Source organism: Giraffa tippelskirchi, chromosome 13 (assembly GCF_054371585.1).
Source record: "Giraffa tippelskirchi isolate mGirTip1 chromosome 13, T2T-mGirTip1v1.2.pri, whole genome shotgun sequence".
Classification (NCBI taxonomy): domain Eukaryota; kingdom Metazoa; phylum Chordata; class Mammalia; order Artiodactyla; family Giraffidae; genus Giraffa; species Giraffa tippelskirchi.
Genome location: NC_137287.1, coordinates 103,394,878 through 103,418,703, shown reverse-complemented (window position 1 = coordinate 103,418,703; position 23,826 = coordinate 103,394,878). Strand labels below are relative to the sequence as shown.

At 46.5% G+C, this 23,826-nt stretch overlaps 1 protein-coding gene across 11 annotated transcripts in view; it reads right to left on the bottom strand.

Moving 5' to 3' along the window:
* Positions 1-964: 964 nt before the first annotated feature.
* TTLL9 (tubulin tyrosine ligase like 9) overlaps positions 965-23,826 on the bottom strand; it is a 51,032-nt gene continuing 28,170 nt past the window's right edge. For 4 of the 11 annotated variants that reach the window (XM_081559548.1, XM_081559543.1, XM_081559547.1 and 1 more), the window contains 10 exons: positions 22,718-22,786; positions 21,992-22,066; positions 20,775-20,865; positions 19,689-19,729; positions 18,768-18,855; positions 10,151-10,209; positions 9,196-9,392; positions 7,197-7,310; positions 5,888-6,012; positions 965-1,333 (listed from right to left, as the gene is read on the bottom strand). In XM_081559548.1, the coding sequence (XP_081415674.1) occupies positions 1,257-1,333; positions 5,888-6,012; positions 7,197-7,310; positions 9,196-9,392; positions 10,151-10,209; positions 18,768-18,855; positions 19,689-19,729; positions 20,775-20,865; positions 21,992-22,066; positions 22,718-22,786 (936 nt within the window). In that variant the 3' untranslated portion in view covers positions 965-1,256. Of the gene's footprint in view, positions 1,334-1,731; positions 1,775-5,887; positions 6,013-7,196; positions 7,311-9,195; positions 9,393-10,150; positions 10,210-18,767; positions 18,856-19,688; positions 19,730-20,774; positions 20,866-21,991; positions 22,067-22,717; positions 22,787-23,826 lie in introns of all 11 variants that reach the window. The other 7 variants (XM_081559553.1, XM_081559551.1, XM_081559550.1 and 4 more) reach the window with 4 other exon arrangements.

Here is a 23,826-nt window from a genome sequence, read left to right as displayed (position 1 = left end):
TGGGGAGTTGTGGCATTCACTCGTAGATACTACCTGGATGACTGCTTGGCTCAAAGTTGTTCTCTCTGAATGTTGACCCTGCCTGTCTGGCCAGGTGGATGCTAGGCCAAAGAAGAGCCAATCAGATTCTTTCTCCAGGAGACATGGACCCCATTCCTAGGGTTGTCTGGGCTTTACCCAGAATGTGGGAAGCCCCCACATTTTTGAGCAGGGGCCCGAGAGTGGCCTGGCTTCTGGCCTTCCCAAGGCTGGCTGATTCACTTAGATTTGCCAGTATTTTTCTTTGAAAAGCACTTTCCTTCTCCCTGCAGTCAGATTCTGCTGTTTACAGTTAAAAGAACTGTCCTGAAGCAGGCAGAGTGATAAAGGAGCTGCCTGGGGTCCCTTGGAAGGTTGTCCTGAAGCAGTTAGCCACCAGCCCACTCTTGGTTCAACTCCTCTTCAACCAAGAGCCGTTGGAATGTGGAAAATGCAGACATTCTTACTTGTGCCCAACTCCCCAAGCCATCTCTGCCTGACAGCCCAGGACTTTCTGATCTAAAAAGCTCAGCTCCCAACCTCAAATAGGAAGGCCCAAAGAGGCACCTAGGTCACCTAGTTAATAAGTGCACCTTCGTGGAGACCCTCACTAAGCAGCTCTGCCTTCCTGATCCTTGCCTTCTCTGCTTGAGAAATGGGGATGCTCTGGCCCACTGGTTTTCAGACGGTCAGGGAGCTCCATGGGTCCCCTGACATGCAGTCAGGCTATTGTAAGGAGGGCAAGATGTATTTAAGGCTCAGCCCTTACTCGGACCCCCAGTAAACACAATCTAACAACTGCTTGCTTTGCAAACACAACTTAAGAACTGAACCCTTGCTCTTGGGGGAGCCTATCAACACATCCCCTGAGAGACATCAAACGGTCAAAACCAGGAAGATGTGGTTGCGGCGACAGCATTCCCTGAGCCAAGCCTGGAGCCCAAAATCCTAATAAGGGCTGTAATCCTTTATTAGATGTGATCTCTCTCGGGTATAACTTGCTGCATTTGTCCTCTTCGCCAAGCTAACCAATCTATCAAGGTTAAAATCTATCCAGTCCCAGAGATCGGCTCTTCTGGTGCAAAGACTCCACGGTAGGGTGGGGTGCTGGGCCAACAAAGCAGCTGCCAGGCCGGAAAGAGGGAGGGAGAGGGACTGAGTGCTCGGAGTGCTGCTGTGCTGAAAACGGGACGCAGAGAGAGGACCAGTGTGGTACCAGTGGTTCTCCATGCTCGGGATTAGTTGGGAGTTTTCTTTTGGCCTTGAAGGGAGCGGAACAGCTGCCTCAGCTGTTTCTTCCGATCATTGACACAGCCTGGAAGGGAAGTGGAGTGTTGACTGGGATGGGCTGTCCTTGGTAGAGGGGTCTTAGGGGAGTAGAAGGGGCCAGTGCTACTACCTGCGGAAGGAGGGGCCAGCAGAAGCCATGCAACTATGGATGGCCTGTGGTTTGCATCTTGGTGGGTTTCCCAGGTGGCAGTAGTGATAACCCACCTGCCAATGTAGGAGATGTAAGAGACATGTGTTCGATACCTGGGTCAGGAAGATCCCCTGGAGGAGGGCAAGGCAACCCACTCCAGTACTCGTGCCTGAAGAATCCCATGGACAGAGGAGCCTGGCGGGTTATAGTCCATAAGGGTTGTAGAGTCGGGCACAACTGAAGTGACTTGGCACGCATCCCCTCCCAGCTGCCATGACCGTTAGATCACTTACCTCTTTGAGCATCAGTTTTCTCATCTGTACATCAGGATACCTGCTTTATGGGGTAAATGCAAGGATCAGGTAATATTCACTGGGGGCTTACCTCAGATCAGGGGCTACTTCAGGTGAAGATGTAGATTTGACTTGTTGAGCTTTCACAGGAATAATGTGTGCAAAAGAAGAGGAGCCTCGGCGAGGTTAAGTAATTTGCTCCAAATCGCACAATTAGTAGCAGGACTGAGGCTTGAACCCAGGCTGCCTAGCTCCAGAGGCCAAGCTCTTAACTCCTCCCATACTGCTCTGCTTTCTGGCTTTGCTCCGTGAAAATGCACTTAAATCTGGCACAGTGCCTGGTACCTAATTCGTTAAATGTTAGCTTTTCCCCTAATCTCGTGTGTCAAGCACCTTTAACTAAGAGGTGGATCTTCCCCCACAAGTGGCTCCTACTCTCGGGGGAGAGTGCCCCAGGCAGTGCAGGCTGACTTCACTTCCTCTCTCAGTGCATTCACTGTTTCCTTTTGTGCTCAGAGCTAATCCTTGAGGCAACTGTATGGTCATTTAATCTTGTGCCAGGAGCACTGATGGCACCTCACGAACGTTGGTTGAATGACTGAATCCCCATGGGCACAACTACTGACCTGGAGGTGTCTGCCATGTTTCTGAGCTTCCCCAGAGCCCCACCCCTGCCTCCTAGGCATTCACCAGCAATCAAGCCTTCTCTGAGCTGAAAGTCCACTAAATGCCAGTCCCCGGGGTTTTCCAAAATGAGTTCCATGTAACCTTAGCCTTAACTAAGGTTCATAATTCACAAACCTTTGTGTCCAATGCAAATCGCTTGGAGTTCCAGGCTCATCTCTGAGTTATCTGTTGATCTTTTCACCAGATCTCCAACGCATCCCTAATTCATTTCATCAATACTCTTTCCACCCCCAGCCAGCTCCTCTTATATTCAAAACTACCCACCCAGATACTCAACTGGAGATGGGAATTATTCCAGAGACTTCTGAATCACTGGCTCTTGACCTAGGCTGTGCTTTCGAGTCATCTGGGAGTTTGAAAAATACTGATGTCCAAGGATATTTATCTCCAACAGGTATCAGTTGTTTGTTTTTTTTTTATGATCCCACATGATTCTTGTATTCAGTCAAAGTGGAGAACCACTCTTCTGAGTCTTTGTTGCTTAAACATGGTGCAGGAACCATTGGCACTGATATCTGAGATGGATTGTTAGCAAAGGTGGATGCAACAATCCTCTTCGTCCTTTATGGACCTCTCTGCAAAGTAACTGTGCCACTCCTCTCATCAAGAGGTGGACTCTATTTCCTAGCCCCCTGAATCTGGGCTGGACAGGCTTTGGCTAACGGACTGTGGCAGAATGACATGTGGGATTTCTGAGCCTAGGCCTCAAGAGGCTTCACTATGTCTTCTCTTGCCTTCTTGGAACCCTGAGACTACTGTGTGAACTAGTGGCCGCCTGGAAAAAGAGGCAGCTGACAGCCCATCCCAGCCACCTCACATGTGAATGAAGCTATCCTAGGCCACCGTGTCTCAGCAAATCTGCTAGGCGCTTGCACCCCTGTGAGAGACCCTGAGCCACACCTAAAGAATCATAAGCAAATAAGATGGTTGTTTCAAGCTTCGAAGCTTCAAGAGAATTTGTTACACAACAATAGTTAACTATTAGGGGGCTTTTAGGTATGCAGACTTGTAGCCCTCTTCTTCCAGACCTACTGAATCAGAACAGCATTTTAACAAGATTCCCAGGTGATTGTCTGTACAGCTTGAAAGCATTGTATAGTCATCCTCCAACAAGACCATGTGGCAGGCACTAGGGGTCTGCCGTGGGAAAACCATTCACAAACTGCCCCTCCTTTGCCTTCCTCAAAGCCAACTACTTAGTACTTGACTTCCCAGGTTTCCTTGCAGCTGAGGTGCCATGTGACCCAGCTCTAGTGGGTGAGATGTCAGCAGAGTTACCTGCTTTCCTTTTGGAATAAAGAGTCAAAGCTTGAAGGAAAGGCTTTGGCCCTTGGGCCTGCCTGGGATAAGGACACAGTGTCTGGAGTTGGAGCAGCCATGAGGCAAAAATCATGAGCATCAAGGCTAACAGGCTGAGTGTGGTACAGAAGAAAGAGGAAAGATCTGGGTCCTTGGTGGCACTGTGCAACTGTCATTTATGGCCTGCCCCATGACTTCTGGTGACTCAAGACAAATCAGTTTTTCTCTGGATAGCTATTAGTTTGTTAATTGTTTGCAGACAAACCCAATCCTAAATCATACCAAACCCTAAAAGATACTCAAAACTTTTCATCAAAGAAGAAGGAAGAAAAATGACAAACTCATTTTGTTTGAATGGAAATATTCAAACAAAAGGAAAATATTTACAGTAAGTTTGACAGAGGGAAAATATCCTCAATGTATTAATATCCAAGGCCTTTACAAATTTAGAAAAATGGAAGCCCACTGGAAAAAAAAATAAATATGGATAGCTTCCAAAAGAACTGCAAATTTTAAATCTGAAGCCTCACACATAATCAATGGAATGCACAGAAAACAAGTAAATATTTTTACCTATGAAGTTGGCAAAGGTATTTTTGTTGTTGATGCTGCTGTTGTTTTAAATTCAGAGCTCGCAAATTTATGTAATCTTTCTAAGAAAGCAATTTGACTGTAATAAGTCCATCCTTTTAACCCAGTAGTTCTATTCCTAGGGATCTGTCCTAAAAAAAATAGCCAGTTTCAGTTGAACTTTATTTGAGAGGATGTCCTCACAGCATTATTTATAAAAGTGAAAAACTGGAGTCATGCCAAATGCTCAATTATGTGAAATTGGTTTCATAGATTTGGGGATGTTTTGCAGCTATATGGTAATTTTGTTTCTAATTTTGCCAAGGGACAAGTGCTAGCAGCCTAGCTTTCAGGTTTTGAAGTTGGACAGATTGGGTTCAAGGCCTCTCTTACCACTTATGACCAAGACTGTTGGCCAGTGATCTAACATCTGGAGACCTTTTCCACATCTGTAAAATAATCAAGGCTGCCTAAAAGTGAAATGAGATAATGTATGTAAAATAGTCTGGACCTGGCCATAGTGTGTTTCCAAAAGAGAGTGAGTGAACGTTGCTCAGTTGTGTCTGACTTTTCGTGACCCTATGGACTATACAGTCCATGGAATCTCCCAGAGTACTGGAATGGGTAGCCTTTCCCTTCTCCAGGGGATCTTCCCAACCCAGGAATTGAACCCAGGTCTCCCACATTGCAGGTGGATTCTTTACCAGCTGAGCCACCTGCTGCTGCTGCTGCTAAGTCGCTTCAGTCGTGTCCGACTCTGTGCGACCCCATAGACAGCAGCCCACCAGGCTCTGCCGTCTCTGGGATTCTCCAGGCAAGAATACTGGAGTGGGTTGCCATTTCCTTCTCCAGTGCATGAAAGTGGAAAGTGAAGTCGCTCAGTTGTTTCCGACTCTTAGCGACCCCATGGACTGTAGCCTACCAGGCTCCTCCGTCCACGGTATTTTCCAGGCAAGAGTACTGGAGTGGGGTGCCATTGCCTTCTCCGAGCCACCAGGGAAGCCCAAAAGAGAGGCTGTTACTAATGTTATTGAATGAGCTGGAAAATGCTATGTGGAAAAGTTAGCCTCAAAGCTTCAGCCCAGTGCCAATTTTGTAAGAAAAAAATATGAATATATGCATTTTTGTAAAATTGGAAGGAAATACACCAGATTGTTAAAGATGGTTATGTTTGGATGATTTTTTTCGTTTCTTTCTTTAGTTTTCAAATATTCTACAATGAGTGTGAATAATTTTTATAGTCAGGGAAATTTTTCACTTTTTAAAAGCCAAGTTTAAGGTCAAGCCCTGAAGTCCTTAATTTCTCTTAGCAACATATCATGTTTTTTGTTAATGTGCCACCTAAGCTTTTTGAAATCTGCCTCATAACAGATTAATAATATTTTCACCACGTGCCGTGCAGTATTCTAGGCATATATTGAGATAGAAACTATTGAATCTCTGTTTTACAGATGAGGAACAGAGAGGTTAAGTCCCTTGCTCAAGGTCACATAGCTGGTAAATTTTAGATCGAATTGAAACATTCTAACCACCATGGCAAGTTGCCTCTTAGACTACTTGCCACCTCCCATGTGCCCACTCCCCACCTGGGCCCACATACCGAGATGTGTGTTGGTCACAAAGTTCCCCATCGCCGACAGGTCAGGACCCCCCTCTTCTCTGCTGACAGGGCCGTCGTTCCACATGAGGTCAAAGCCTCCTACTCGCTTCTCCCTTCCTGTGAGCCTGGACAAGCAGGAGATACAAAGGCTAAATGAAGGTGCGCCTGGTGGGGCCCTAAGACTCAAGCCAGGGCCCCGAGCCCTCCCGGCACCCTACTGGTGCCCACCCTGTCAGAGTACCTTTTGTCCATCCAAAATGGGGGATGACCTCAGGGGGTCATCCCCCATTTGTCCCCAGGCCTCCACACTTGGTCCCAGTAACGTGCTTTCTGGTTTAAAGTCTGCTATCCTTCCCAGACCGGACCCCATGAAGGCAGGGACTAGACCAGTCATGTCCTTTATTTCCTGTGTCCCGAGCGTTTAGCACAAGGCCTGGCGCATAGGAGGGCCTCAAATGATTGTTGAAGGAATAAGTGATGATGGATAGGGGCGGTGGACACCTGAGGTTCTGCCTGCTCAGCACCCATTTCACTTCTTTTGGCCTTTGGGTACCTGGGTTTTCCTTTTTGAAAACCAGGCCTCACTCTCACTCTCATGGTTCAAGTAGGGTTGACCCCAACACCTGGAAGTGGACACAAGACCTAGCCTTGGTCAATCAGAGTCCCAGTGATTGATTCAGGGATGGGCATGTGACTCAATCCCCACCAGTGAGCAAGGAGAGTCAGCCCTCAAACTTTTGCTGGAATAACTGGGGAGAAACTAACACAGGAAAGAGATGAGAGAGGAGAGTGAGAACAGACGAACCAGCCAACACGGGGCCATTCCTGAAGTCAAACCCTGTATCGTTCTATTATATATACATTGTTATATCAATAAATAGCCTCTTATTGAGTAGTTTACTGTGAGTTAGTCATATTACAATAAATTACTTTGGTAAATTAATCTAACAACCCTGAGAGTTAGATATTAAATCTCCCATTTTACAGATGAAAACACTGAGGTTTAGAGAGGAGAAGTGACTGGGTCAGGGTCCCACAGTCAGGAAACGTTGAGGAAATTCTGCGGGACCAAATCTCAGAAAGCTGTATGGCCCTGCTCTGCTGGGTCAGGGCTGAGTCCTTGGGCCAGGACCTGATTCTGTATGAACATTGCAGTTTCCCCATCTGTGGAATGGTGGGACAGGGGAGGGCGGAGGGGCCAGAGACATCTCCGAGGTCCTCTCCAGTCCCAGGTTCCAAGTTCTCTCTCCTCGGTGGGAGCCCTGATGGTGAGGTACAAGGGTGTATGAGCGAGGCTGCCCTCCCTCACCTGGCCTCCATGTCCACAACGTGCAGGGTGTCTTCCAGGAGGCAGGTCTTAAGCTCATAGTCCTCCTGGCTGCTGGCTGTCAGTGATGGGGACGCATTGACCTCCAGGAGCCACCTGGGGAGGGAAGGGAATAGAAAATCTTAAGGTTGCCTGGTCCCTGGAATTTCACAAGAGACTAGATGAGGTGCCTGGGCCCCACCCTCAATTCAACCAGGGCTGCTGTCTCTACATTTCCATCTGAAGAAAGGTTTCAGGGAAACCTTTTGAAAACAACTGTCACACACTTGAAACCCCTGCAGGGTCCAGGTGGTGACTTAAATGAAGCAAGCTGGTGGGGGTAAGAACAATTTTATGCCCTCGTGCTTATTACTCCTTTGGCTTCTTTCAAAAGAGCTGGAGTATGAGAGAAACTTTCCTAGTGAACATTTGTCTATAAATGGTAACCAGGGGACTTCCCTTGTGGTCCAGTGGTTAAGAATCCACCTTCTAATGCAAGGGACATGGGTTCAATCCCTAGTGGGGGAATTAAGATCCCACATGCATTCTTAATACCTTTTTTGAAACACTGATATTTGGAATTTTCAAATTTTGGAATTAGGTATTTTTGTCTAGTACTAAAAGTTTAAAAATGTGTATTATCTGTAAAAACTTGATGTTGAAAAATATGTTAAAACGTTACTGGCCAATTAAAGAAAACAATATCCCACATGCATGGGGGCAACTAGTCTGTACGCTGCAATGAAGCACATATGCAGCCAAATAAATCAATAAAAGTATTAAATAAATATTTTTAAGGATAGTAACCAGCCTGCCAGTTCAACAGGGGTGGGGAGTGGCAGGGAGGGGTAAGCCTGTGGGGGGCTGGGAAGAGCGTTCCACCTCTGAAGGGGTGGCTATGGCAGCTCAAGCAGAGTGTTGCCCTGTGAGCATGTGGACACAGAATTCTAAGACCCTCTGACTCTTCCAAAACATCCCAATGTTTGTGCAAACATCTTCCAGTTATGGGAGATGGTCGATGAAAATCAACCCAGTGGAAAAAAACATTCTGAAGGTCAAACTCAAAGTGTCTGCAGGCTAAAAGCAGCCCAAGGGCTTCCAGCCTGTGACCTCTGGTTTTCTGCAACCCTGTGAGTTGACAGACAGGAATCTGGGGCACAGAGTGGGCAAGCTCACCCAGCAGGTCAATGAGACACTGGGGCCCCCTTTCCCTATCTTCTGCCTCCTCCCAAGCTCATTTCCCCCATCGGTGTCCACTTTAATGCCTGTAGGACAGCTTGCATCCCAGAGGGCAAAGGAGAGAGACCTGCTGGCGCCTGGCCCTGGTTTCTCTTGAACTTGGGCCTGACTTAGGTCTTGCTGTAGGGCTCCTACTCCTGGCTCAGAAAGGCCCCCAAGAGCGATACAGTGACCCTGGAGAGGGGGCTGGGTCCAGGAGCCATAGTGCTGGTGGAAGCTGCTCAGCCCAGGAACATGGACCCTGGGCCCAGCTCAGCCTTGGACTTATTGCATGACCTCAAGCTGCCTGGACAATCTCACTGGGCTTCTGTGCCCTGTTGTATCACCCAAGGGCCATTAGTGTGTTCCCTGACAGCTCGGGTGTGTTCAACCTCCTCGTGAGCGCTGCAGGAAGGCACAAAATTCTGGGACTTGACCTGGTAACAGTACTCCCTTGCCTATCCCTTTGCATCCTCAAAGCACCAGGATTCACAGAGGGGAAGTTTCTTGCCTGATGGGAGGGAAGGATCACTGACTCAGCAGATGCTTGGGAAAGGCCACAGTGTCGGGCATGGGGCTCATTTCTTCCTCATAACATTCCTCTATGCACGGTGACCATTTTACAGACAGGCAAGCCAAGGCTCAGAGAAGGGAAGCATGCCCAGCTAGGAAGTGGCAGAGCTGAGCTCAAACCCAGGCAGTCGGGGTGCAGAGTATGTAAAATATAATATCCCCCCTCCCCAGCAACCCCCACACTCTCCGGGCTACCAGCCCATCCACTTACGGCTTGAGGTCCTGGTCTATGAGGATGTCATAGCCGTAGAGCTCAAAGCAGTGCTTGTCGCTGATGATCACCTTCTGCACGCTCTGCAGGCTTCTGATGAAGATGTTGTCCATGTCGCTGAAAAGTATCTCTACTGCCTCGGGCCCATGCTTGGATGCCAGGTACTGCCGGAAGCGCTGAAGCATCCACTTGCAGCCCTGGGCCCCACCACCGGGTTGGGAGAGGAAACCGCAATCAGCCCAGACCTGGCCAGCCAGGATGGCCATTCGCCATCAGCACAGACCCTAGTCTTGGACAAGGGGAGCCCAGCCCTAAGTCCTGTGATGAGCAGAACCCTTACAGGGTGGAGACTCTGCATGCGCAAGGAAGTGTGGCCCACCCAGAGCCTGGGCCTCTTTTTCTAGAGCACAGCCTGCTCTCTACCACTCCAGAAGTCTCTGCCCAAATGCCCTGCAATGGCCTCTTCCCTGGGCCTGCCCTTTGAGGACAGACTGCACTGACCATGTGGGTACCTCAAGACCCAGGGAGTCACCCACAGCTTGCTGTTTTGGGTGTGTGCATATTTGCAGGAGGCCCCCACAGGGTGGTAGAGAACTGGGGACCAGCTCTTCCTGTACTCTTCTGTTCTGGCTCTTAACTCTGAGAAGTCTAAGTGTGCTAAATATGAACCTGGTCTTCTTGCAGGTTATTAGGTAGGTAGGTAGTAGATAGATAGATAATATATCCGTCAAGGTAGGAGGACACAACACTTATTGTTACAGGCCGTACTAGTTTGATTTGTAACTCTTAAACATTTAAACACGTGATCTGTGGGCCTCCATGTATACGCTTACCCTGGGCCCTGAAAACAGGCAGTGACCTGACCTCTCTGGAGAACTCTCCTGGGCTCTCCCTCCTCACCACCCCAGCCCAGTCCCAGAGGCCATATCTGAGGGCAGAAGCCCAGCTTCCTCACCTTCTTCGGGTGGTAGTCGGGAGACGTCTTTTGCACGGCGACATTGGTGAGGTGAACGTCTGGCAGAGGTTAGTAGTCAAGGGCCAGTGTGGATAAGAAGGGTAGCCCCCAGGGACCAAACTGAGACCCTTGCTTGGGAATCTCTGAGGGAAGACTACCAAACAGCCCAGAGCTCAGGTGTGTGGGTTTTGGAGTCAGATGGACCCGGGTTCAAATCATGCCTGCATCTATCTTTACTGGCTGTGGGCTCCTGAGCAAGTCACTTAACCTCTCTGAGCCTGTTTCCCCCTTTATTAAATGCCGGTGCCTAGCAGTATGTTGACCTCCCAAGGTTATCTGAAAGATCAGATAAGATGCTGTGTAGAAGCACCTCTTACAGTGCTGGCATGGCTGATATTATTAGATTAGGATTGTCTCACTCTAGAGGAGAGAACCCTTTCTAACACGTAGAGACACCAAATACAGAACAGCCTTCTCAGGACGTTCTGAGCTCTCTGTCACTAGAGAGGTTCAGACTGGGTGGCTACTTTGTAGGAATATTGGCGAAATGACCCAGCATTGGGATGGGGTCAAGATGGCTGCCTTTGAAGTCCCAAACCTGAGAGTCTGCCTTTTGGTATCATCACCATCACCGGTATCGTCACCACCAGTAACATCAACAACATTTCAAAGCTTATAGAGCATGTTCACACACATCATCTCTTTTCCCCAAATCACTCCCATCTCACAGAAAGGCTCAGAGAGATAGCCACTCAGCATACCCCATCCTCCCCCACATAGCTAAGTAGGATGGAACCCAAAACCTCAGGAAGAGGCAAAACATAACTTTCTCCCGGACTTGTTGGTAAAACAGGCAGAGTCCTAGGACTAGGACCCTTTGCTGCAGTGCTTACACCTGGACAAACATCTCCTCTTCAAGCAAGAATACAAAGAAACTATAAGGGACTAAAAAGAACTGTGTGCAACTGGAGAAAATTATGGACAACAAGATACAAAGAGACCAAAGAACTCTACTTCCACTTCTGAAGGGTGGGGAGCAAAAGCAGGAAGTCAGGAGCAAAAGCCGAGTACTGCACACAGCACCACCAAAGGGGTGGGCAAACCACCTAAGCCAAGCTTCCAGCTCGACCCCTGGACACACCCCTACCCTCATCCCAGATAAATAACCAACTCCTCACACCTCGGTGAGCCCAGCTAGCAAGGGAACCTGTTATTTGTTCTTGTTCCGCTCTGCTGCAGCAGGGACCCCAATAAAACCTTCCTGTATTTCCTGCCTCTGATCAATTTCTATTGATTGAGGTGGCCGAGAACCCTGGTCAGTAACATTGGACCATTCACAGATGGGGAGGTAGAGGCTCCAGGTCACTGATCCAAGTCTGACTCCCCTAATACATATGTTTCTCCATGTTTGTGGCACATCCGGCAGGATTGCAGCCTCTCCAGAAGAGGTGGGTATCCTCTCTAGCACCATTTTTCTAGAATGTCTTCTTTATAGCTCTTCAAAGACTTTTTGGTCACACTTGTCTGAGAGTTTTTCTGCCTTAATTTCAAAAGAATAAGCACATAACAAACCACTAAATAAGAAGAGAACCCTTACATTATTGGTCAATTGATTTTCGAAAAGGGCACCAAGGCGATTAAGTGAGGGCAAGCATCATCTTGGGCTTCCCTAGTAGCTCAGTTGGTAAAAAATCTGCCTGCAATGCAGGAGACCCCGGTTCAGTTCAATTCCTGGGTTGGGACGACCCCGTGGAGAAGGGAAAGGCTACCCACTTTAGTATTCTGGCCTGGAAGTTTCCATGGACTGTATAGTCCATGGGGTTGCAAAGAGTCAGACACGACTGAGCAACGTTCACTTCACTTCACTTCAAGCATCATCTTTCCAACAAGTGGGGTGAGGATGCCTGGATACCAGTGTGTGAAAGAATGAAGTTACCATACCACAGGCAAAAATTAACTCTAAACAGACCACAGACCTAAATATAAGAGCCAAAATTATAAAACTCTTAGAATAAAATTTAAGAATCAGTCACTGTGACTCTGGGTTAGGCAGAGCTTCTTAGATGGGACAGCAAAAACACAGATGACAAGAGAAAAAGTAGATAAATTGGACTTTATCAAAATTAGAAAATTTTATGTTTCAAAAGACACTATAAAGAAAATGAAAAGGAAGTGCATAGAGAATTTTTAGGGCTGTGAAAATACTCTGTATGATACAATAATGAGGGACACACGCCATTATACATTTGTCCAAACCCACAGAATGTACAGTTCAGTTCAGTTCAGTCGCTCAGTCGTGTCCGACTCTTCGCAACCCCATGAATCGCAGCACGCCAGGCCTACCTGTCCATCACCACCTCCCGGAGTTTACCCAAACTCATGTCCATCGAGTCGGTGATGCCATCCAACCATCTCATCCTCTGTCGTCCCCTTCTCCTCCTGCCCCCAATTCTTCCCAGCATCAGGGTCTTTTCCAATGAGTCAACTCTTCACATGAGGTGGCCAAAGTATGGGAGTTTCAGCTTCAACATCAGTCCTTCCAATGAACACCCAGGACTGATCTCCTTTAGGTGTACAACCTTAATATAAACTATGGACATGGGGTCACTGTGACGTATAAACACAGGGTCATCAATTGTAGCAAATGTAGCAGTCTGGTGAGTGGTGTTGATAATGGGGGAGGCTGTGCACATGTCGGGGCAGGCGGTCTATGTGGAATCTCTACCTTCCTCTCAATTTTGCTGTGAACCTAAAACTGCTCTAAAAAATAGTACTTGAAAGAAAAATGACAACCCACAGAATGGGGGAAAATATTTGTAAATCATGTATCTGATAAGGGAGCAGTAGTGAAAATACATCTAGAAACTTACAGCTCAACAATAACAGAGACGATCCAATGAGAAAGTGTGCAAAGACCCTGAGTAGAAATTTCTGCAAAGATTTGCAAATGGCTCAGAAGCTCATGAATAACATTATTAGTCGTCAAAGAAATGCACATCAAAACCACTTCACATCCACTAGGGTGCTTATAATTAAAAAAGACAGATAATAACAAGTGTTGGCAAGGATGTGGAGCAATTAGAACCCTCCCACCATGCTGGTGTGAGTGTAAAATTGTGCAATGCTTTGGAAAATAGTCTAATAGTTCTTCAAAAGGTTAAATACAGAATTACCATGTGACCAGCAACTTAACACCTAGTATATACCCAAGAGAAATAAAAACATATGTCCACACAAAAACTTGTGCAGAAATGTTCGCAGAAGTATCAATAATAGCCAAAATGTGGAGACAAAAAAGACAAAAAAAACCTGCTGATACATGGTACAACATGATGAACCTTGAAAACATTAGGCTTAATAAAAGAAGTTAAGAGGATTTCCACTGAGGTCCAGCAGTTAGGACTCCATGCTTCCACTACTTGGGGCTCAGTCTGATCCCTAGTCAGGGAAGTAAGATCCCACAAGTCATGCAACATGGCCAAAAAAAAAAATAAAAGTAAGATACAAAAGGCCACGTATTTTATGAATCTGTTTACATGAAATGTCTGGAAGACAAATGCATAGAGACAAAAGTGATAGGGCTTCCTATAGGGCTAGAAAGGGGGGTTGTAGGGAAGTTGCAAATGACAGATAATGAGTACCGGGTTTCTTTTGGAGTCAGTGAAAGTCACTTAGTCATGTCCAACTCTTTGCGATCCATGGACTGTATAGTCCACGGAATTCTCCAGGCCAGAATACTGGAGTAGGTAGCCTTTCCCTTCTCCAAGGGATCTTCCCAACCCAGGGATCGAACCCAGGCCTCCCACATTGCAGGCAGATTCTTTACCAGCTGAGCCACAAGAGAAGCCCAAGAATACTGAAGTGGGTAGCCTATCCCTTCTCTAGGGGATCTTCCTGACCCAGGAATCAAACCAGGGTCTCTTTCATTGCGGGCAGATTCTTTATCAGTTGAGCTATCAGGGAAGCCCTAGAAAAGCTCATTTGGGGGATGGTGAAACTGTTCTAAAATTGATGGTTGGTGATGCTTCTGTGAAGATGCTAAGAAGTACTGAGTTGTATGATTTAACTGGGTGAACTGTGTAGTATGTGAACATACCTCAATAAAGTTATTATTTAAAAACGGAAAAAAAAATGGAAAAAGAGGATGTTCAGGCAAAGTGAGTTACGGGTTTTAAGAGGGGGAAAATTGCTCCCTTTTGTTGGAAGAAGCGCTCCCATTTCTCCGCACACTGCTCCTACCCTCAAGAAGGAGAAATCAGGGACTTTCCTAGTTTCTTGGAGCAGAGGCTACGAGAGGAGTGTGGGTCAGCTGATTTCCCAGCCTCCTCTCTCCACGGATGGACCTGAAACCAGGTTCTAATGAACCAACGAGCTAAACGGTGAAGAGCAAGCATACAACTGAACCAATCCATAAAGGAGCAGAGCTGAGTGAGTAGCTGTGAAATCTTTCAAGCGGAAAATCTTTTCTTAGCTTAGAAACAATAGAAATCACAGAGGAAATCAGTGAATATAGTCAACTATGTGAAAAGGAAATTAATCAGACTGAAAAGGCAAAAATGACAAGCAAACACGACTAGAGAAAAGATTTGTAACAAAGATGACAGGCTAATGTTTTGTTGCGTGAAAATCACACATAAGTTGTTAACAATAAAATTTTATACCCTCATAGATAAATAGATAAAGGATATTAAAACAAACAAAAAAAAACTGGTAAAAGGCCATCTGGGAAAGTGCCCAAAGTTTCTAGTAGTAAAAGATACACAATTTTAAAGGAATATAAATGGGGGAAAATGCAATTTGGAAGAGATGCAAATTCTAAGGCAAAAATCTACTTCCCCAGCAAATCAGTTGCATTTTTTTAAAACCTTTTTATTTGGAAAAGCTCAAAACCCACAGAATACTCGCAAGAATGGTATAATGAATGCCCATATATGCTTCACTTAGATGTGACAATTGTTTAGGAAATGTGTTTTGTAATCGGTTTAATTGTCCCCAGTGCTGGGGAGCTGAGGCTAAATGGGCCCTGTCAATGGGAGGGTAAAAATATGAGGAAATCTGGAAAACAATCTAGCTGATTCCCTTGACCCAGTAGTTATACCTCTGTGAGGCCATACAAAGGAAAAAATTTTAATATAGTAAAAGATTTATGAAAAAAAATGTTTCTTGACAGCATTGTCTGTCATAATAGGAAGAAACTGACTACTTCCCAAATGTCTGCAGCAAGTACAATAGGATTAGTAAACCAGTGAGTCTACTCAGTAGAATACTTTGTAACTAATAAAAAATGTCTATAAGGAAAATACTTAAATAATGTTCAATGAAAAAAAGGTTATACTTATCTAGTGGGATTGTTGCAGGAAGGGGAACCCCTTCCAGGGCCCGAAACTGGAAATGAATTGTCGGAGGAGACACATGTGCTGACAAGGCAAGAGATTTTATTGGGAAAAGACACCCGGACAGAGAGCAGTAGGGTAAGGGAACCCAGGAGAACTGCTCTGCCATGTGGCTCCCAGTCTCCGGTTTTATGGTGATGGGATTAGTTTCCGGGTTGTCTTTAGCCAATCATTCTGACTGAGAGTCCTTCCTGGCAGTGCACACCTTATTCAGCCAAGATGGATGCCAGTGAGGATTTGGGGAGGTGGTTGGACGTGTGGTGTCTCCTTTTGACCTTTCCTGAACTCTTCCGGTTAAGGGTGGCTTACAAGTTCCCTGTTCCTTACCAGGACCTCCTGTTGTAAAATGCAGATGGTTACTATGGTGCCTAGCCAGGGTGGGCGGTTTCAGTCAGTGTGCTTCCCCTAACAGGATCACTCATATATAAAAGGGTAAGCAACAACAAAAATTTCAGAGGAAATACATCAAAAAGGTTATTTCTAGCGTGACCAGAAAAGGTTTCTCTTCCTCCCTCCTCCTTTGTGTACATTTCTCCTGGATTTTCCAATTTGTCTTCAAAGAGCTATACTTTTATTATGAAGGCTACATCCTTTAAATGTTTTATTATCTTTATTATTAAAGTAATGCATATCGGTTGCAAGAATAGTTCATAATATAGAGAAATGTTAAAGTTAAAAATAAATGTTTCCTGACCTGATTTTAATCCTCTAAATTTTTTAAAGTTAATAGATTTGTGAACCTCCTTTCATACTTTCTTTTAAACAGAAACGTAAAAGCAAAAAATGGGATTGTAAGCACATCCCAGTTCTACACACACATGTTGTTTCCACCTCACATTCTATCATAGACCCCTTTCTTTCCCCCTGGCCGCACTGCATGGCTTGTGGGATGCTTGTGGGATATTAGTTCCCCCACCAAGGATCGAACTCTGGTCATCAGCAGTGAAAGCACTGAGTCTTAAACACTGGACCACTAGGGAATTCCTGTAGTTACCTTTCCATAACATTTCAATCACCTCACTGTATTCAACAGCTACACAAGATCATGGAAATGCTTTATCATTCATTTCACCATCCCTCTATGGTGGATTAAGCTGTTTCTGCTTGTTTACTATTAGAGTGTTGAGGTGAATATTTTTTCATTTTGAGTATGTGTATCTGATTTATGTATTTGAATAATTGTGTTTAAGTTTTATATATAATATTATATTTATTTAAAGTCAGCTAAATAATTTTATATATCATTATTTTGCAATCCAAAGTTGCTTTATTATTTTAAAAGTTGGTGTGTAATATCTAAAGCAAATAGGCAAAATATTAATAACTGCTAAATCTGGATGGTAGATGCATAGATTTCTGTTACAGCCTTTCCTGCAGTTTTGTATATAATATAAATATTTCAATATTTAAAAATTAAAAACAATTAAACGAAGGGATGAAAGTTATGTGTATTCACTCACTGTGAAAACAGCAAAGTCTCCTTAAACAGAAACTAGCCGTGGGAGAGGCCTCAATTTAATAAGGCTCTATGGTGCCTAGAGATAAACAAACATTTTAAAATGAGAGCAGGAGGACCAATAATGTGTACTGAGTAGTCACTCTGGGTTAGGCACTGTCTAAATGCTTTACATGTGTCGTTTAACTATTTATTTTTAGGTTTTTTTTTCCTTGACCACATGGCATGTGGGATCTTAATTCCCTGGGATCGAACCTGAGCCCTCCACAGTGGAAGCATGGAGTCTTAACCATTGGACTACCCAGGGAAGTCCTTCATCTAACCTTAATAAGAAATGAGGTGGCAAAAAATGAAACTAAAATAAATTCGATGAGTTGCATATGACAAATTCTTGTTAGAATCACAAAATAAGTCATACTAGAAATACTGAAGTTGGCTAAACAGAAAGAAACAAATTGTAGAAAATACTCAGGAAGGCCTAAGCCCTTATGACATTCAGGGAATGCAAATGTATTACCTTGGACAGACACTTAATTGAATGATGAGATTAAGGCAGAGCTATGTGAATTGGCTAAAAGCATTAGCTGGATTGCCCAAGCCAGAAGCTTGGCAGCATCACTTGCTACTTCCACCTCTCCCTTATGAAGGTAATCTAGTCCTGCTGGTTTATCTCCTAAATATTTATTTCTAGATCATTTACCCCTTTTCCTCTGATGCTCATGTTTAAAAGTCTTAAAAACAATGTTTTCTGTTTTTATTTTGACCAAATAATACACTCACATAGTTAAAAAGTCACAAGTATAAAAATGTATATAAAGAATATCTCCTTCCCCTAACCCCAGCCCTGTCGCCTCCCATTCATTTCTCCTCCAAGTCAAATTCTGTTTCTAGTTTCTTGTCTGTCCTTCCAGAGATGTCTATGCACAGATAAAAATATATACAAAGATATACGTTTTAACATGAATGGGAGCATCTTTTCCACAGAGTTCTACACTTAGTTTTTTTCCAATTAACAATACATCTTGGAGATTATTTCATCAGTACATAAAGCACCTCCCCTGGTTCCTTTTTTACCAGCTGGATAGTATTCTGTTGTATAAATGAGCCATTCATCAGTTATTTCCTATTTTTATTTTTGCTCTCACAACAAGGCTGGCTATGCAGTGGATAACCTTTAAACCTCTCTTTTCCTATATTGTGAGTGTACCTGTAGGATAAATTCCCAGAAGGGAATTTCTGGGTCTGTGCATTTGTTTTTTGATAGAGATTTGCCAGATTGCCACCTAAGCAGTTGTACAGTTGACCCTTCACCAGCAATGTATATACTCCCCTAGCTTTGCCAATACAGCAGGTTATCAAAATTTTCATACCTGCCAATTTGGTGAAAAAGGCACTGTACTTGAGTGAATGAGTGAGTCAATGACTAGGCACATAAAGGGATGTGAACATTTTCCAAAGGGGCTCAACAAGTCCAATCCTATGAATCAAATCAATGTGAAATGATGATCAAGCAGGGAAGCTTGGGGTGAGTTGCTCTGAGAATAGCAGGACTGTTTCCCTCAGGTCACTGGGGGATCCCCCACCCCCTCAAGACTGTAAGTTCCCCGAGGGAAGGGACCAGGGCTGTTTTGTTCACTGCTGTATCTCTTATGCCCTGATTGGAGTTTGACATCTGTGGAATGAATGAGTTATCTCAGGACCAGCCAGAGGACCGGAAGGGCAGGGTGCCTGGAGGATGCTGGGGGCGGGTGGAGGAGTCCTAGGATACACTGGTCATCAATGCTGTTCAGCGTGAAGCGGGTGTTGGAGAATCGGGCGAAGCCATCCCGGTACAGCCAGGCCCGCAGCGGGATGTACTAAGGGGGAGGTGGGAATGGAGAGCGAGAAAAGGGAAGGAGGATCAGTTCCAGCACTTTCGCACCTCCTGGCTTTTGCTGTTTCCTCCACCTGCAATGCTCTGCCTTCTTTCCCACATCATCCTGCAAGAATCTGCTCAAACATCAGCCTTCTCTCATTCGATCCCATCCTTCCTGGGGGTAGGAGTGGGGATGGAGAGATGCAGAAGGGAACAAAATTAATGGGCCTTTCCTCTGCTCCACCACCACGTGTGACAGACAGTGAAGCTCCAGGAGGGCATGGGCCGAGCTTGTCTTAGACACTCCGACATCCTGTGCCCAGCATATTGTACCATGAAGGTTTAAGTGTTTGTTGAATGCATGAGTGGAGGGAGTACAGCAGCTGTTTGGTTAAGAGAGTTGGTTGTTAGGATCCAAATCCCTGCTCTGCCACTCACAGCTATGTGACCTCGAGCAAGTTGCTCAACCCCTCTGATCTATCTCCTTATCTGTAAAATGAAGCAAACAAAAGAACCTACCTCCCTGGTTAATTAGAAGGACCGAAAGAAAGAAAATCCGCTAAATACTGGGCCTGGTACTTAGTAGGTGCTCAATAAATGTTGGCTGTGGTTACCATGGATGACTGAACAAACAGAGAAAGAAGGCAGAGACAATCCAGATACTGGAGCCTCTGAGATGGCAAAGCTTGGATCCATTGATCACGCCCTGGGCTCTCCCAGGCAGGTAAAACCAGACAGCTCACACAGGTGCCCCCAGAATGGCTTCTGCCCTGTCCCCTGGGCCAGCTGCCCCTCCCCCACCCCTGGAGGAGAGCACCTGCCTTGGTCACTCACCGACATCACCAGCACATAGACACGCAGGTCAAACTTGCGGCCTGTCAAGCAAGGGGAGAATGAATTGGCATAATGAATACCGATGGTGTGTCCAGCACCAAGTGAGGTTTGGGGGAAATGGCAGCGGACAGGCCAACGTGAATCCCAATAAAACCATAGGAGGTGCTAGGTGCCTGCCAAGCCCAGAGTGGGCAGGGCCTTCGGGCGGGAGGTGCTGCCTGAACAGACGCCCAGAGGGGACAGAGGGGGCTTGGTCCAAGGGCAGAGTGCAAGGAGACGAGGTCAGTGAGGTCAGCAGGGGCCAGGTGGTGTGCAGTTTTTTGGGTCTTGTTCCAGCAACCATGGGAAGCCACTGAGGGGTGTCTGACCCCTCTGCTGACTGTGTGTGGAGTGGAGCAAAGGGGACCAGAGCTGTGGGCATCAGTGAGGAAGGAGAGGTCAGTGGCGAGAACTGGGATGGAGGTGGGCAGCCAGGTTCAAGAGCTGCGTGGAGGCTTGATGAAGAACCGGACGTGGGAGGAGAAGAGAGGGACCTTTCCAGAATAGGCTCCACCTTCTGGCTTGGAGGGGGAGGACAGTTCAGTTCTGTCCCCAGGTAGAGAGGCTGAGGGGTGAGCCAGATGGTAAGGGAAGGACAAGGCTGCATTTTAGTCTTGTGTTCCAGCTGCTGAGAGATGCTCGCAAGGGGATGTCATAGGCTGTGGGACATCAGGGTCTGGGGTGTGGAGCAAGATCTTAGCCAGAGACAGAAATCTGGTGGTCAGGGGATCTGGGTAGTGATTAAAGCCATGAGAGAGGATGGGGGTCACTGGGAGAGGGAGGGGCGGAGGAGAGACCCACGAACGTCCCTAAGGAAGGACAATGCCTGAGGAAGTGAGAGGAGGCAAGTGATATTAATGCTATTCCATGGGGCCCCTTCAGAGCACTGGCCCCTCTTGGTCAAGACTCTGCAGGACAGGGCTCCATCTTTGCATCCCATCATGCCTGGCGGCAGGCTGAGCCCATGACTGGCTGCTAATCCGGGCTTGACTGACTGACTGACTGACGATCCCATAGAAGGGCAGGGAGCAGAGACCGCCATCTTACCTCCTATCAAGTAGGGATTTTCGATGTAACGCTGAGCTACATAGTTCTCCACGGGAATTTCATCTTTCTGGTCATCAGAACTTCTTGTGTCCTAGTGGTAATAGTAATTGTTATTAACATTTTCGGGGGGGAACATTTCCTGTGTCTGAGGCATTGTGTTAGGCACTCTACTTTGGGTATATGATCTGATCCTTAAATCAACCCTGTCAGGCAAGTACTAATATTATCACCATTTTACAGATGAGCAACTGAAGCACAGAGGCGGGGAGTGACTTGCCCAAGGTCACACAGCTGATGGGCGGTACAGCTGGGAAGTGGTCTCACACAGGCTGGGCCCAGAGCCTGGGCATTTAACATCCAAATCTGTGCTGTCCAATAGGGCAGCTACCAGTCACATGTGGCTATGTACATTTATATTCAAATTGATTAAAAGGAAATGATATTCCATGTGATAGTACGGATGACACTTGGAGGCATCATGCTAAGTGAAATAAGCCAGACCTAAAAGGACAAATGTCGTCTGATTCCATTTACACGAGGTAAGAGTAGTGAAATTCTTAGAAAGTAGGAAGGTGGCTGTCAGGGGTTGGGGGTGGCAGGGCGGAAGAGAATTAGTGTTTAATGGGTACAAGTTTCAGCTGGGGAAGATGAAAAAGTTCTAGAAATGGAATACGGTTTGCACAAAACCATGAATGTTCTTAATGCCATGAATTGCACACTTAAATAAGGTTAAACTGAAAATTTTTATGTATATTTTACCATAGTCAAAGAGGAAATAAATTAAAAGCCCAGCCTTTCAAGTTGCCCTAGCCTCATTTGCAGTGTCCGGATATTAACATGTCACTAGTGGTCAGGACATCAGAGAGCACAAGCGTGCACCATTCCCCGCCACTGGAGAAAGTCCCATTGGTGGTGTTGCTGGAGCACCACACAGGCGTCCAAGGACATTCCTCTCCCTTCTCTTCCTGCTGATTCTTTGCAGCCAGCCCAACTCAGGCCTTTTCACCTCACCATCTGCAAAGCCCTTTCCCACCCATTGTAACCTTGTGAGAAAACCGAGGCCCCAGGGCAAATGTCACAAGCTTGGTGAGGTCATCTGGGCTCAAGGGCAGAATTGTCTACACCTACCATCACCCCCACCCTCAAGATTTGCTTCTCCACCAAAGCAGCCAGTTCTTCTCTTCCTGGGGTCCTGGGCCACCCCCACCTATACTCACGTGGCTGCCAGAGGAGTTGACAGTGTTTCGGGCCGGCTGGGCCTCCAGGCTGGTGAGCTTCTTCCCAGCGGTGCCCTGACAGTTTCATGGGAAGAATAGGGACACATTGAGGAGGGGCAATTCATTTATTGCGCCCCTGCTGTGAGCCTGCTGGCACAGTAGGTGCGGGTTGTGACAGCCTGCTCCTGTCACCCAGCTTGCATCATTACCATATCAGGTTCAGAGGGGTTCAGAACTTTCCCCAAGACCACAGAGCTGCTGAACGGTGGAGACAGGGTTGGGACCAGCATTTCTATTACACTGATTCCTGCACCAAGACAGGCTTGGGTTGGGGAGCAGGGAGAGGGCTGCCTCAGGCTTAGTCCAGGACCCGGAGGAAGAATTAGCCAAATTCCCCCAGCCAGATGAGTCGGGGTCCAGGAAAAGAGCTTGCTGTTCTCTTAGACACACTAACTCATCGCTTCTTTAGCAGGTACTATTACTATCTTTATTTATTGGGGGCACTGAGAAGTGAAATGACTTGCCCAAGCTCACACAGCTATGAAGTGGTAAGGTCAGGATTTGAAACCAGGCAATTTGGCTCCAGAGACCCTGCACCCACGGGCAGGCCTGTGGGCAGAGTTCCCTTGCTAGCCCTCCGAGCATTGAGGGTGAGGAGGAGAGGCCCCTGATCCCTGCAGGGGGGCAAAGGAGGGTGTGGGGAGGAAGGGGGAGAGGCAAGCTCACCTTCTTCCAATCCATGATGTCCTTCAGCCTCCGGAAAAGGAAGATGCCCTTCCCCTGTGACCGGGCTACCTGAGGTGGGGATGAGGGCAGAAAGGTTGGCTCTTAGCTCCATGTGGTTCCCTGTGGGCCCCTGGACCTGGGGCCCTTCCCCAGCATTTCTCTGTCTCCATCTTCCTCTTGGGCACCCCCAGCTGTCCCCAAGGATTGGCCCAGTGCAGCCTTGAAGGGGTTGGGACAGAGAAGGTGTTAAGCCAGGCGGGAGGGAGGGAGGGAAGTAGGGGAGGGAGGGAGGGAAGTAGGGAGGAAAGTGAGAGACTTGGTTCACAAAGGCACACAATTGCATGAATAATACAAAGGAGCAGACAATTAAAAAGCCATTTCTAACAGTCCTGGGAACATATCATCCAATTCTTTTTTTGGAAATCAATTTGCCTTCCTAATTAGATTTTGCTTCAGCTAATACTGAAGTCGCTCTGCCTTTACTGAATCCCAGCATGGATAATTCAAAGCCTCAGAGTCTCAGGGTTGGGAGCATTTTTAACATCATGCAGAGCAGGAGGCACCAAAGACATTGCTCCCTCTTTGACATCCCTCTACAGGTCACCTGCCTGACCTTGCACATTCACAAAGCCAGGGAGCTCACTACCCTCCCCCACCCCCAGAGAGCCCATTCCATAGCAGGATAGCTCTATTAAGCAGTCATCCAAAAGGTACATACTAGGTGTGCTTGGCTTTATGCTATAGCAATAACCTAGACCTCATGGACTTTCACAGCTTAATCTGTGTTGGGCTAAAATCTGTCTGCTTGGTACTGGCCTCAAGGGCCTCCTAGAACAAATCTGACTCCTAGACCCCAGAAAGCCCTTTTTAATTATTTGCAGCCATTGAGCAGGTGACCCAGAGTCGTTTTTCTCCAGAATAAATGCACCCAGCCTTTGCAAATTCTCATTTCGTTCTCATCTTCTTGGAGCATGGTCCCGCTGGTTAAAGAGAAGCTCTTTATACAATGTGAGATGGACAGAACTGTCACTGACATGCCTATTCCAGAAGATGTCCTCCTAAGGGAAGAATCCTAAAGAGTGGAGAATAAACTTCCTGCATGGTGATTT